Source organism: Quercus lobata, chromosome 3 (genome assembly GCF_001633185.2).
Source record: "Quercus lobata isolate SW786 chromosome 3, ValleyOak3.0 Primary Assembly, whole genome shotgun sequence".
Taxonomy (NCBI): domain Eukaryota; kingdom Viridiplantae; phylum Streptophyta; class Magnoliopsida; order Fagales; family Fagaceae; genus Quercus; species Quercus lobata.
Genome location: NC_044906.1, coordinates 66593292 through 66605809, shown reverse-complemented (window position 1 = coordinate 66605809; position 12518 = coordinate 66593292). Strand labels below are relative to the sequence as shown.

Below are 12518 nucleotides of genomic sequence, written 5' to 3'. Positions count from 1 at the left end.
AAATTATATATAATAATTAAAAAAAATTTATTTGTTTATCCTTAAAAAAAAAATGAGGAACACCCTTAAGAAAATGAGGAACACTCTTAAATTAAAAAAAAAAAAAAAAAAAAAAAAAAGCCAACACAACTCGAGCTCCAGTCCAGAGCACATCGCATCGGGATTCGGGCATCGATCGCTCACTGGATCGGATCGGAGATCACTGATCGGTCACGTCGCTCGTCGCTCGGCTCGGTCACGTCGCTTGCTTCGTTGCCCGTCGCTCGGCTTGCTCCGTCACCCGTCACTCGGCTTGCTCTGTCGCCCGTCGCTCAGTGCTCCGTTGCTTGTCACTCAGCTTGCTCAAGGTATTTCATAACTTCTTATTTTTTATTTTTTTTTCTCTCTCTCTCTGACTCTCTCAGTCTCTCTCTTTATCTGAAAAATTAAGGCTCTCTTTATTCTTTTAAGACTTTAAAAGTTAACTTTAATAATTTATCTTTTAATTGATTGGCTCAACTTATCTTTTAACTTTATTAATATTTTGACTTTGTTCTTGATTTTTTTTTTTTTTCCTTTTTGGCTTTATCCGTGTGTTGGTGTTGGTGAGACTTGAGATACAATTAATTTTTTTATTGTGATTTGTGATTGTGAAATTTTCAAATTGGCAGCTGGCTCTTGTGATGGGGTTTGTCTCATTGTCTATTGAGTGGGGTGGGGGTGAATGGGCACATCACATGGGACCGGGTGAGGAATTTGAATTGGGGGAAGTAAATGCACATGGTGCAACTAATAAACAATAATTTAATTAATGGAAGCAACTAATAAACAATAATTAATAATTTAATTAATCAATATATTATAAAAGATAAACAAATTAAATTATGTTAGGCTAAATAATAATTAATAATTTTATAATTAATGAAACAATAATATAACAAATTATAGTTTATAAAAGACAAACAAATTAATGAAACAACTAAACAATAATAATTAATAATTTTATTAATATTTCAAATCAACTTATAGTTTATTGTTTATTTTTTTGCTAGAATTATGGACAAATATTTGATAAAAAAAACTACGTACCCAAGATTCATCTACTTGATGATGGCTTTGGCCTTTGAATCTTTCAACTAAAAAAAAAAAATTTAGGAACACCTTGGGAAATATTCCTGGAGTCGCCACTGGTTGAATAGTGTCAATTAAATTGGTATTGTTTAGGGTTTATTTGGATACTGTTTATTGTTGAAAACTAAAAATATTGTAGCAAAATAATTTTTAAATGTGTGAATAGTGTCGTGGGACCCAGTTTTAACTTAAAATTTGCTGAATTCCGTACTTGTGGGTCTTGTGAACAGTGCACGGGACCCACAGAAAAAACGTCAAACACTCATCTTTTATCATTTTAGCAACATCCATACTCACACTTAGTTCGACACTTCTCGTTTAGTAGAGTTTTGAGAAAGTTCTCTTGAGTATGATCTCCCACATACTTACTCTTTGAGCAATACTAAACACATTAACTTATTTTATACTTTATTAAGGTGATAAATTGTTATTATTAATGAGAAGCCACTAACTTTCACATAAACTCACTATTTTTTCTATATCACTCATAGTCGCATATGTTAAGGTTGTGGCAAAATTTGTCAATAAACTTTCTCTTTGAGTAATGCTAAAGACAACTTATTCAATAACTTATTAAAGTGATAAAGTGTTAGAAAATTGGTGATTCCTAAAGAGGATGGATGAGAAGTGTATGGAAATAGATGGGAATTGTAAGTGAATTGACTTAATTCGAGTTAGTCACTATTCATAGAGAAATATTAAAAGAGAAAGGAAATGCACTAAATAAGGAATTAGTTTTTCTTCAAGATATCTCAAATGATGGTTACAAGTACTATTTATAGAATTCAATGGTCACACATGATTTGATCCTTTTGGCTTACTAATTAACACTCACCAATTAACCCATATGATTATATTGTTACATGTGCCAATAACTCTAACAAACTCTATCATATCATATTACTTGTAATCATGGTTTTAAAAACCGGAACGGACAAAGAACCGGAAAAGAGACTGATTATCAGTTTTATGGTCCGACCCGATGGTCGAACCAATGATGTCATAATTAATATAATTTAAATATTTAAATAATTTTTATATGAATTTTGAATTTCAATAAATTATTTTAAGAAAATATAAAATATAGAATTTTTTTTTTCTTTTTTTTGCATACCACCTTTTTTTTCTAGTCAGTAATTATTGACAAAAAAAGCATAATCTACTATTAAGGTTTCATATATTTATTTTTATAAATAATAGTCTAACTTTAACTATTTATCTATTCAAAAAAAATTCAAAAAAAAAAAACCCAAAGTTAGGTGATTAGACAACTCACTGACTTACCAATTATTATGACCAATCCACTTTCCCACCATCTCACTCCTAGCCACACACGTATACCCTTTGTAGGGACATGATTTGCAGCCCAAGCCCAAAATGTATGGATCTTGGTCCAATGAGTCCAATATAATAAATTTGTAGAGAATGGGTCGAAGAACTAGGACCTAATGAATTTAACAACGGCTAGTAGGGATTTGAAAGGTGATCGAGCAAGAACAAAGAACATAAAGTTGAAACACTTCACTGTCCAAGGAGGTCACACTTATATAAATTGATCAAGATGGGGTTCAAGAACAATTTAGATTGCTATGGTGTTCTCTCTCTCTCTTTTCCTCTCCTTCACTCATGAAGGATCTCTAACATTATATAGCTCCCTTCGGACCATCTTGATCCTATACTTATTGATCATTTGAGCCCTTACTTGAGTACTTGTCCCATCAGACACCCTTTTTGGCTTTCTGTGAGTTGTGGTAGCCAAGGCAACACTGTTCAAAGGTCTTCTCCACATAAATGCAGCCAGAAAAGTAGCTGCAGTGTATTTAATGCGGTGGTAGTAGCTTTTCCTTGGATATTTTTGGTTTCCTTCCTTCTCGTATGTTCATGAGACACGTCCCTATCATTGGAGCTTCCTGAAGGGTCATTCTAATTGCTAGAATAGATATCTAAGCTACATTCATCATATCCGAGGAGGAGTTCCTCCTCAGACCACCTTCCATTCGTTCTTTACTCATGAGACTTCAAATTGGATCCCCTAATAATTATTTGTTCCTCTTCGGACCACTCAACGTCTTCCGAAAAAACCCAAGGCCCAATATTCGATCCTGGGCCTTTATCCCTACAATAGCCCCTCAAAATTCCGGTTTTTCCCTCTCATCCAAGGAGAAAAAGTGGGATTTTGATTTTTTAGAGATAAGACCAACTGATTCCTTGATTCACACATGTGGGAGTGCGGGTTTACGTGCCTTATAATTGCTTCTAGCGCTTCGTTGCCCACGAGCATCATTAATTGCTCTAGGTGGCGTTATGTTCCCTACATCCAATGGTGAGGCGCCAATCCAACGGCTGATATTTTTCCTAGAATTTTTAGCGAGAGTATTCCCACTCATTTTCTCCCTTTATATAAAGCGTGCAGGGAAATCATTTCCCCATTTCACAAATCTTCAAGCTTTCCAGAGACATCTAATATTCAAATTCTCAAAACTTTCCAAGTCACCAGACTTTTCTCACCTGTTCCTCAAGAAATCTTTTGAAAACCTTTCTAAAGGTATCAGGGATTAGCGCACGCTTTAGTTCTTGTAAGTTTATATTCTTTTAAACATTTCTTTTTCTACTTGGCCAATCTCCTCGGCCTTCCAGTTCTTATTTCTTCACTTACAAATTCCAGTAGTTTTTTCTTAGGTTGTCTAAATGGGTAGATTCGCGAGCCTAGTAGACTCACCTACCAAAATAGAAGCCTTTAAAGATAAGTACCATATACCCCAGGAAGTTGGCCTACGATATTGTTCCCCAGAACAAATCGTGTTACACAGAAGGGAAGGGGAGGTCATCATCCCCATTATAGCTTTCATAGAGGGAGGGATGACTCTTCCCATGGGTAGGATAACACGAGACTACCTCCTCAACCATAGGTTATGCCCCCACCAATGTACACCTAATATGTTTAGGATCCTAGGCTGTGTCGATGCTCTTAATGAGCATCTCCAATTGGGACTTACCTGGCACAATGTGGTCCACCTATACGAATGCCACTTACAAGCCGATGAAGGGTTTTACCTTAAGTCCAGGTCGCCTATCGTCAGGCTCATCTCGTGTCTCCCCAAATCTAACAAGGGGATGAAAAACGATTACCTTATCGCTTCAGGGGCGTGGCATGATGGTCTTCATTGCCCAGTCCGAGAAGGAGTGCCAAGTGGGATACCTTAGAGTTAGGTTTCTCTAACCCTAACCATCTCATTATCTCTGTCATTCTGTTGTCTTTTGATGAAAGAATTCGATTTTCTAACTGTGTTTTGCTTCTCGACTATGTTTGCAGATAAGAATCAAGTTGCTCCTCAGCTCAGCTTTACCAATGTTGCGGCTCTAAGCTATCTGCTCAGATCGGAAATATTTGTAAGCAAGTACAGACAGCTGCAAGCCATCCACTTGATTCTGGAATTTGAGCCTATATCGAGGATACTCCAAGAGATCGGACACTCCATTAGAGTAGGTGACCCACGATTGGCCAGGATAGACGTATCAAAACCGGATTTCCTTGCTCGGGACGACCTTCCCCCAGTCATACTACCAATCTAGCAGAATCCTCCACTGTTCGCAATACCACTTCAGCAGGTTCCACCCCAAGCATTTGTAGTAGAAGAAGAGATAGTATCCTCCCGTTTATCTCTTGAAGAAAAGATAGAAAAATTCTGTTTCGAATAGGAAGAAGGAGCGCAGGAAAGGCCTATGCAGCTCTCGAATTCTGAAACCGAGTCCGACAAATTTTCTACAGCTCATCCTTCGAAAATAGTCGTTGCCCAAGTCACCACTAGCTCAGAGGAAGAGGAAGAAGGCATGGACTTGAAGCAGAGGACTGGCTTAAGGGGTTTAATGGCAAACAGGAACAAGGGGTCAACTTTAAAAGAAATCCACAAGACCCAAGTTCCTCCCAACCTCCCTCCTCTTCCTCCGCTCCCTACTAACCACGGACTGCATGCCAACTTGAATCTAAGAAGGACGAGGTCAGTTGAGGACCTAGAGGAAGGAGAGGATGCCCCTAAAAAGGGGGCTAAACAGCAGAAGAAAGCTAAGGACCCCCAGGACAAAAGAGCTAAGTCCATGGAGAGCTGGGACGAGGTTAAAGTGCCGCAAACCTGGGCCCCTCGGCTGGAGATAGAGGGTGCTCCCATCCCTTGGGATGCCACAATTTGGGAGTCTTAGAGGGGGCATGCCACCTACCTTGTCGAGGCTTTGGAGCAACCTCTCCTTCTCCCTTGAGATGTGGAAGGTCTCAAGCATACCAGGCAGCTAGACCTGGTCATATCATTGAAGAGGGACCTCACAATGGTAAGCCAATCAACATCTCTTTTCACTAAATACTAAGGTACATATTCATTCATATATTTATTTATTTTTATAACCCTTTGCCACTTTTATGCAGGTTACCCAACAAATTTATGTGGCCGAGGAGTGGGTTAGGAACGCCCGTGACAAGGTTAAGGATGAGGCCCACTCCCGCCTTGAAGCTGAGAAGGCTCTTGGAGCTGTTAAACAAGAATAGGTGAAGTTATTTAAAAGGCTTAAGGAAGCTATCCAGGCTCGCCAGAGTGCCGAGGCAGGTCTAAAGACCACAGAAAGGTAGGCCAAGGACATGTGCCAAAAACTGCACATAACAGAGATAAACCTGGCCATCAAAAAACAATCTGTTTTGGATCTTAAGGAGGAGCTACAGAAAGCCAAGGATGCAGCCTGGGTGGCTAGGGAAGCAGCTGAGGCTGCGGTGAAGGCATCCTACGAACGTGGGGTGCAGGACATGGAGACCCGGCTGGTAGAGGAGGTGGTCGTAGTATGCAGGGACTACTGCACCGAGTCGTAGGGAACAGCGATGGATCGGGTGGGAGTCCCTACAGACTCCGAGTTGAGGAGGGCCGAGAATATCTTCTTCCTAGAAGATATTCGAGAAATTCCAGAGTCGGTCTCTCCTCCCGAGCAGCTACTTACCAGCCAAGCTCCTCTTCCTGATGCTAAAGTTTCTAAAGGAGCTAGAGTGGGTAAGGGGGCTCAGTCACCGATGGAGGCCAAGCCCTTCGAGGATGCCCTCACTATCAGGGATGTGGTCTCCTAGGCCAAGGATGCAGAGGCTAAGTCTAAAACTGGTGATGTCCACTCCGAGGCTACTGATCTAAGAAAGACCCTCCCCAAGCCAAGGCCTAGAATCCCGAATATAGGATTTTCTTTTGTAGTTTTTTTTTGTGTATAACTTTTTGTGATAGTGTTTTGCCCTCAGACAGTGTATTCCTTCTTTTGTTTAATGAAAAAAGTTTTTCTTTTTATCTCTCGTACCTTTACTTTTATGCGCTTCGAAGCTTATGATTGTCATAAATAGTATTGTACTGTTGCTGCTCTAACTTTAATAAAACCTGGAAACAATTATGTATCAGTAACAAAGAGATTTACTCCATACTTGCATTGTGAAATGACCCTTCTGCAATGAAGGCTGAATCTAATAAGGATAACTAACAGACTTTGAAAGAAAAATGGAAGGGGGAGATATTCTCGATTTTGCCCAACACTTGCATAAATAATTAAGGTCATTAACTTACTCAAAGCCACCAGTTCAAGGAGTTGGTTACAATCTCAGATCAACTTAAACATTCAGATAAATGTCGTAGTGTGTTAATTTCCCCAAAGCATATGGTCTGAGGACCAAGGCATGAATAAGGTTTTGTTTATACACTTATAAAGATGTCATAGTGTGTTAATTCCCCAAAGCATCTGGTCCGAGGACCCAGGCATGACTAAGGTTCTCTCTAAACACTTATAAAGATGTCATAGTATGTTAATTTCCCTAAAACATCTGCTCCAAGGTCCCAAGCATGACTAAGGTTATGTTTAAACACTTATAAAAATGTCATAGTGTGTTAATTTCCCCAAAGCATTTGGTCCGAGGACCCAGGCATGACTAAGATTCTGTTTAACATTTATAAATATTGAATAATAGGAAGTATAATGCCTTTAATAAATGAACATATTGACAAAAGAGACTTTCATTAATAATAATACATTTTCAGGTTGTTTACATTCTACGGGCGTGGTATTACATGTTCATCCAAGTCTTCAAGAAAGTATGCTCCTACACCAGCCACCGAAGTGATGCGATATGGTCCTTCCCAATTGGGCCCTAGCTTTCCCCACGCTGGGTTCTTTGTAATACCTAGAAATTTTCTCAACACCAAGTCACCAGGCACCAATGGTCTCAGCTTTACGTTGACAACATACCCTTACTTGAGTTTGTGTTGGTAGTATGCCAATTGAACCTTAGCATTTTATCTTCTTTCTTCAATAAAGTTTAGGCTCTTTTCTAGCAACTCGTTGCTACAGATCGAATTGAACGAGCTGGTCCTTAACGTTGGGAAGCCAGTCTAAAGGAATGACAGCCTCGGCCCCATAAGTTATTGAAAAGGGAGTCTCTCCTGTTGATCTGAGAGGTGTGGTTCTATACGTCCAAAGGACATGTGACAACTCTTCCACCCATCTTCCTTTCGCGTCATCCAACCTCTTTTTGAGTCCATTAACGATGACCTTGTTGACCACCTCGTCCTATCCATTTCCCTGGAGATAAGCTGGGGTAGAATATCTATTTGTGATTCCCAATTCATAGCAGTATCTCCTAAAAGACTTACTATCAAATTGAAGGCCATTGTCCGAGATGTAGGTGTGAGGAACCCCGAACCGGGTGACAATGTTTTTCCAGATAAACTTCTTGGCGTCCACATCTCTGATGGTCGCCAATGGCTCAGCTTCAACCCACTTAGTAAAACAGTCAGTGCCAACCAGCAGATACCTCTTGTTCCCTGCTGTCTTGGGGAAAGGGTTAACTATATCTAAGCCCTATTGAGCAAATGGCCAAGGACTGGATAGGGGGTTAAGGACTCCTCTTGGCTGATGTATATTTGGTGCAAATTTTTGGTTTTGATCACACTTCTTCACATATTCTTGCGCTTCTTTCTGCATATTTGGCCACTAGTAGCCTTGGGTGATAGCTCTGTGAGACAAAGATCTACCTCCTGTGTGGCTTCCACAAATCCCTTCATGTAGCTCCTCAAGGAGTAGCTCTGACGCCTCAAGGTGAATGCAAAGTAGATATGGCCCAGAAAAAGAGCACTTGTACAATTTTTGGTCCTCGGACAGCCAAAAACGAGGTGCCTTTCTCCTTACCTTATCAGCTTCTGATTTGTCTTCTAGCGAGATGTCCTCTCTCAGGAATAGTATTATGGGATCCATCCAGCTAGGCCTTACTCTGACTTGGTCAACATGGACCACCTTTCCCTTTACCTCTGTGGGTTTGCACAAGTCTTCTATAAGGATAACTCGAGGTAAGTTTTGTGCCAAGGAGGTTACAAGCATGACTAAGGGATCGGCGTGTGTGTTTCCACTCCTAAGGACGTGCAGCAGGCTGAATGATTCAAATCTTGATTGTAAATGCCTAGCTTGACTTAAGTACCCTTGCATTCTCTCGTCTCTTGCCTCTAATTCACCCTTCACCTGGCCGACGACCAGTCTTGAGTCCGAGAACATTTTTACTGCCTTTCCTCCCATTTTTTGAACCATGGACATTCCTTCCAGCAAAGCTTCATATTCAGCTTCATTATTTGTGGCCGAGAAACCTAATCTTAATGATTTCTCGATGGTTAGCTTCTCAGGTGAAATCAGAACTAGCCCCACTCTGGAGCCTCTTTGATTTGCAACACCATCCATATATACCTTCCACAATAAAGGCTTTTGTAGGGAGATTGTGCCAACCAATTTTTCATCCATGCTCTGCGTCGCTGCCTCTTCTTCTAATAGGGGTTCAGTGAACTCGGCTACTAAGTCGGCGAGGACTTGGCCCTTGACAGAGGTACGAGGCATGTACTTGATGTCAAAAGCCCCTAGAACTGTGCCCCATTTAGCAATCCTTCCCGTGTAGTCGGCACTTCAAAGTACAGCCCTGAGTGGAAGTTGAGTCAGGACGACAACAATATGTGCTTGGAAGTAATGGGAAAGCTTTCGTGTACCATGCACTACTGCCAGGATAGCTTTCTCTAGTGGTAGATAGCAAATCTCGACCTCATGCAATGACTTGCTCACATAGTAAACTGGCCATTGTATACCACTGTCAACTTGTATCAACACCAAACTCACCGCATGAGGGACCATAGCAATATAAGTAAATAGAACCTCATCCATCTCAGGACTAGACATGATAGGTGGATGAGAGAGATATTCCTTAAGCTACTAGAAAGCCAAAGCACACTCCTCGGTCCACTTAAATCCCTTCCATTTATTCATTAACAGGAAGAAGGGTCTGTATCTATCTGCTAACCGAAAGAGAAATCGGTTCAAGGCAGTAGTCATTCCGGTTAGCTTCTGAACTTCTTTGGGATTCTGAGGTGGTTATAGATTGTTTATCACCTTAACCTGGTCGGGATTAACCTCGATTCCCTGGTAGGTCACTATATAGCCTAGAAACTTGCCTGATCCCATACCAAAAGAGCACTTGGAAGCGTTAAGGCGTAGTTTATGTTTCCTCAGAATTTCAAAAATGTTTCTAAGGCCTCCCACATGCTCAGAAACCACTTTACTCTTTACCACCATGTCGTCTATATAGACCTCAATATTCTTGCCCAACTGTGGTTCAAACATCTTAGTCATCGTCCTTTGATAGGTGGATCCCGTATTTTTTAAGCCAAAGGGTATCACCTTATAATGGTAGTTTCCAATGGGAGTGACAAAAGCTGTCTTCTCTTGATCATCTAGGGCTAGAGGTATTTAATGGTATCCTTAAAAGGCATCTAAAAAGCTCATCCGAGGATGGCCTACAGTGGCATCTACCAGCTGGTCTATTCAAGGTATAGGGAAGGGATCTTTTGGACAAGCCTTGTTTAAATAGGTGAAATCCACATATACTCACCATTTCCCATTCTTCTTCTTCACTACCACAGTGTTGGCCAGCCACTCAAGGTAAAAAACTTCCTTGATAGCCTTGTCTACTTAAGTTTTGTCACCTCATCTTTAATAGCATCAGAATGGTCTCTAGATGAGCATCGAGGAGGTTGTTTTTTGGGTGTAATAGTTGGATTGACATTCAAATGGTGGCAAATGAAGTTTTGGTCCACCCCCGGAGCTTCGTCCACCACAATGAAATCCACCTCCACCACGTCCAAACCGGTCTGTATGGGTAGTCTAATCTGACCTTTAGTAGTAACAGTCTTCCCCTTGAAACTTACTAGAGGGGAATCGTATGCCGTTAGGTCCTCAGGTTTCAAATTCAGCCCCTTGTACAGGTCGGGGTACATTATCTCGACAGCACTACCCTAGTCTACCAACACTCTCTTCACATCATACCCCCTATCCTGAGTGTGACCACCAAAGCATCGTCATGGGGTTGGATGATTCCAATCTTATCCTTGTCCGAGAAGCTTAGGATCGGTGGGATCTTTATTCTGGCTTTTTTTTGGCTCCGAATTGTTGTCTTCGGTGGATAACTGAGCCATAGACATCACTCTAGAGGAACAAGAACCGGTCCTACCAGGAGCAGCTAAAATGACATTGATTGTTCCCAAAGGAGGCCTTGAAGAAGTATCTCTCCGGTGATCCGAACTTGTATGCTCTGCTTGGCCACTAGAATGGTGGAGCAGTCACTTCAACTTCCTTTCTCGGACCAGCTGGTCCAGATGGTCCCATAAATTCCTGCAATCTTCCGTAGTGTGCTCCTAGTCTTGATGGTATTGGCAATAAAGGCTCTGGTTGCATTTCATGGGGTTTCCAGCCATCTCGTTCGGCCATTTGAAGAACGGCTCGCTCTTAATCTTCTCCAAAACCTGGTGCACCGGTCTCAGAATACTGCATTAACCATCTGGGTGTTGGCAGACCTTGACTGTCCAACGAAATCTCTCCGAGGTCAGTTATTACTATATCAGTCTGACCTGAAATCCCTCATCTCCTGAGGGATAGCCTTAGCCTTTTCTTTACTTAGTTGCTGGTCTTCCTCAACCCTTTTATACTTGTCAATCTGGTCCATGAGTTGGCGCAAGCTAGTGACAGGTTTTCCTGTTAGGGACTTCCTTAAACCATGCTCGGTTGGGAGGCCACTCTTGAAAGTACAGATGGCGACGTCATCAAAGTTACCGTCTATCTCATTGTACATCTCCCAATACTTGTCCGAGTATGTTTTCAAGGTCTCCCCTTCTCGTATGGACAAAGACAATAAGGAGTCTAAGGGTCGACGGACCCTGGTACATGTAATAAAACGAGAGCCAAATGCCTGAGTGAGCTCTTTGAAGGAATCTATAGAATCTGCCCTTAGGCCGTCGAACCATTTCATCGCCACGGGTCCCAGACTGGATGGGAACACCTTGCATATCAAGGCCTCGTCCTTAGAATGGACAACCATTCTCTGACTGAAATGGCTCACATGCTCCACTGGATCCATTCGCCCATTGTAGATGGTGAATGTTGGCTGATGAAAATACTGAGGAAGAGTTGCCCCTTCAATCCTATGCCTGAAGGGTGACTTGGAAATCTGGTTCAAAACTTTGCTCATAGCATCGTTTCCCAGCCCTCTGTGAGTTGGGCTTTTGCATCTGTGTTCACGGTGGTGCTCCTCTTCATATGAGAAAGATTCACTAGGAGGAGTCATTGACCTACGTCGATAACTATTATCCTTCTCATCGTCTAAAGAGGAATCAGATGGGGAGGGAGTTCGTCTTCGATGTGCATGGCGTAACTTCCTTTTTAGATGGTTGATCTCCCTTTGCATGACTTTATTATGTTGCTCTTGAGAGACGTGACTCCCAACTCGAGAGTGGCATTTGCTTGTGTGTGTAGTACGCACGCTGCCCTCTTAATCTCTCCTACGCTCAAGGTTGGCAAATGAATTTTCATGTTGGGATGTTATGGATTCTGCTTGGTGTAGACCTGAACCTACCATAGTTGACCGTTGTTTTCACTATCACACAAGTTTTTCCCCACAGATGACACCAATTGTAGGGACCCGATTTACAGCATAAGCCCAAAATGTATGGATCTTGGCCCAATGAGCCCAATACAATAAATTTCTAGAGAATGGGTCAAAGAACTAAGACCTAATAAATTTAACAATGGCTAGTAGGGATTTGGAAGGTGATCGAGTAAGAACAAAGAAAATAAAGTTGAAACACTTCACTGTCCAAGGAGGTCACATTTATATAAATTGATCACGATGGGGTTCAAGAACAATTTAGATTGCTACAGTGTTATCTCTCTCTTTTTTCCTCTCCTTCACTCATGGAGGATTTCTAACATTATATAGCTCCCTTCAGACCATCTTGATCCTACACTTGTTGATCATTTAAGCCCTTACTTGAGTACCTGTCCTATTAGACACCCTTTTTGGCTTTCTGTGAGTTGTG

At 41.4% G+C, this 12518-nt stretch overlaps 1 protein-coding gene across 1 annotated transcript; it reads right to left on the bottom strand.

The window, feature by feature from the left end:
- Positions 1 to 11044: 11044 nt before the first annotated feature.
- Positions 11045 to 11767, bottom strand: LOC115981312. The gene has a single exon (XM_031103465.1). The coding sequence runs from the start codon at positions 11765 to 11767 to the stop codon at positions 11045 to 11047; it is 723 nt and encodes a 240-aa protein (XP_030959325.1).
- Positions 11768 to 12518: the final 751 nt, after the last annotated feature.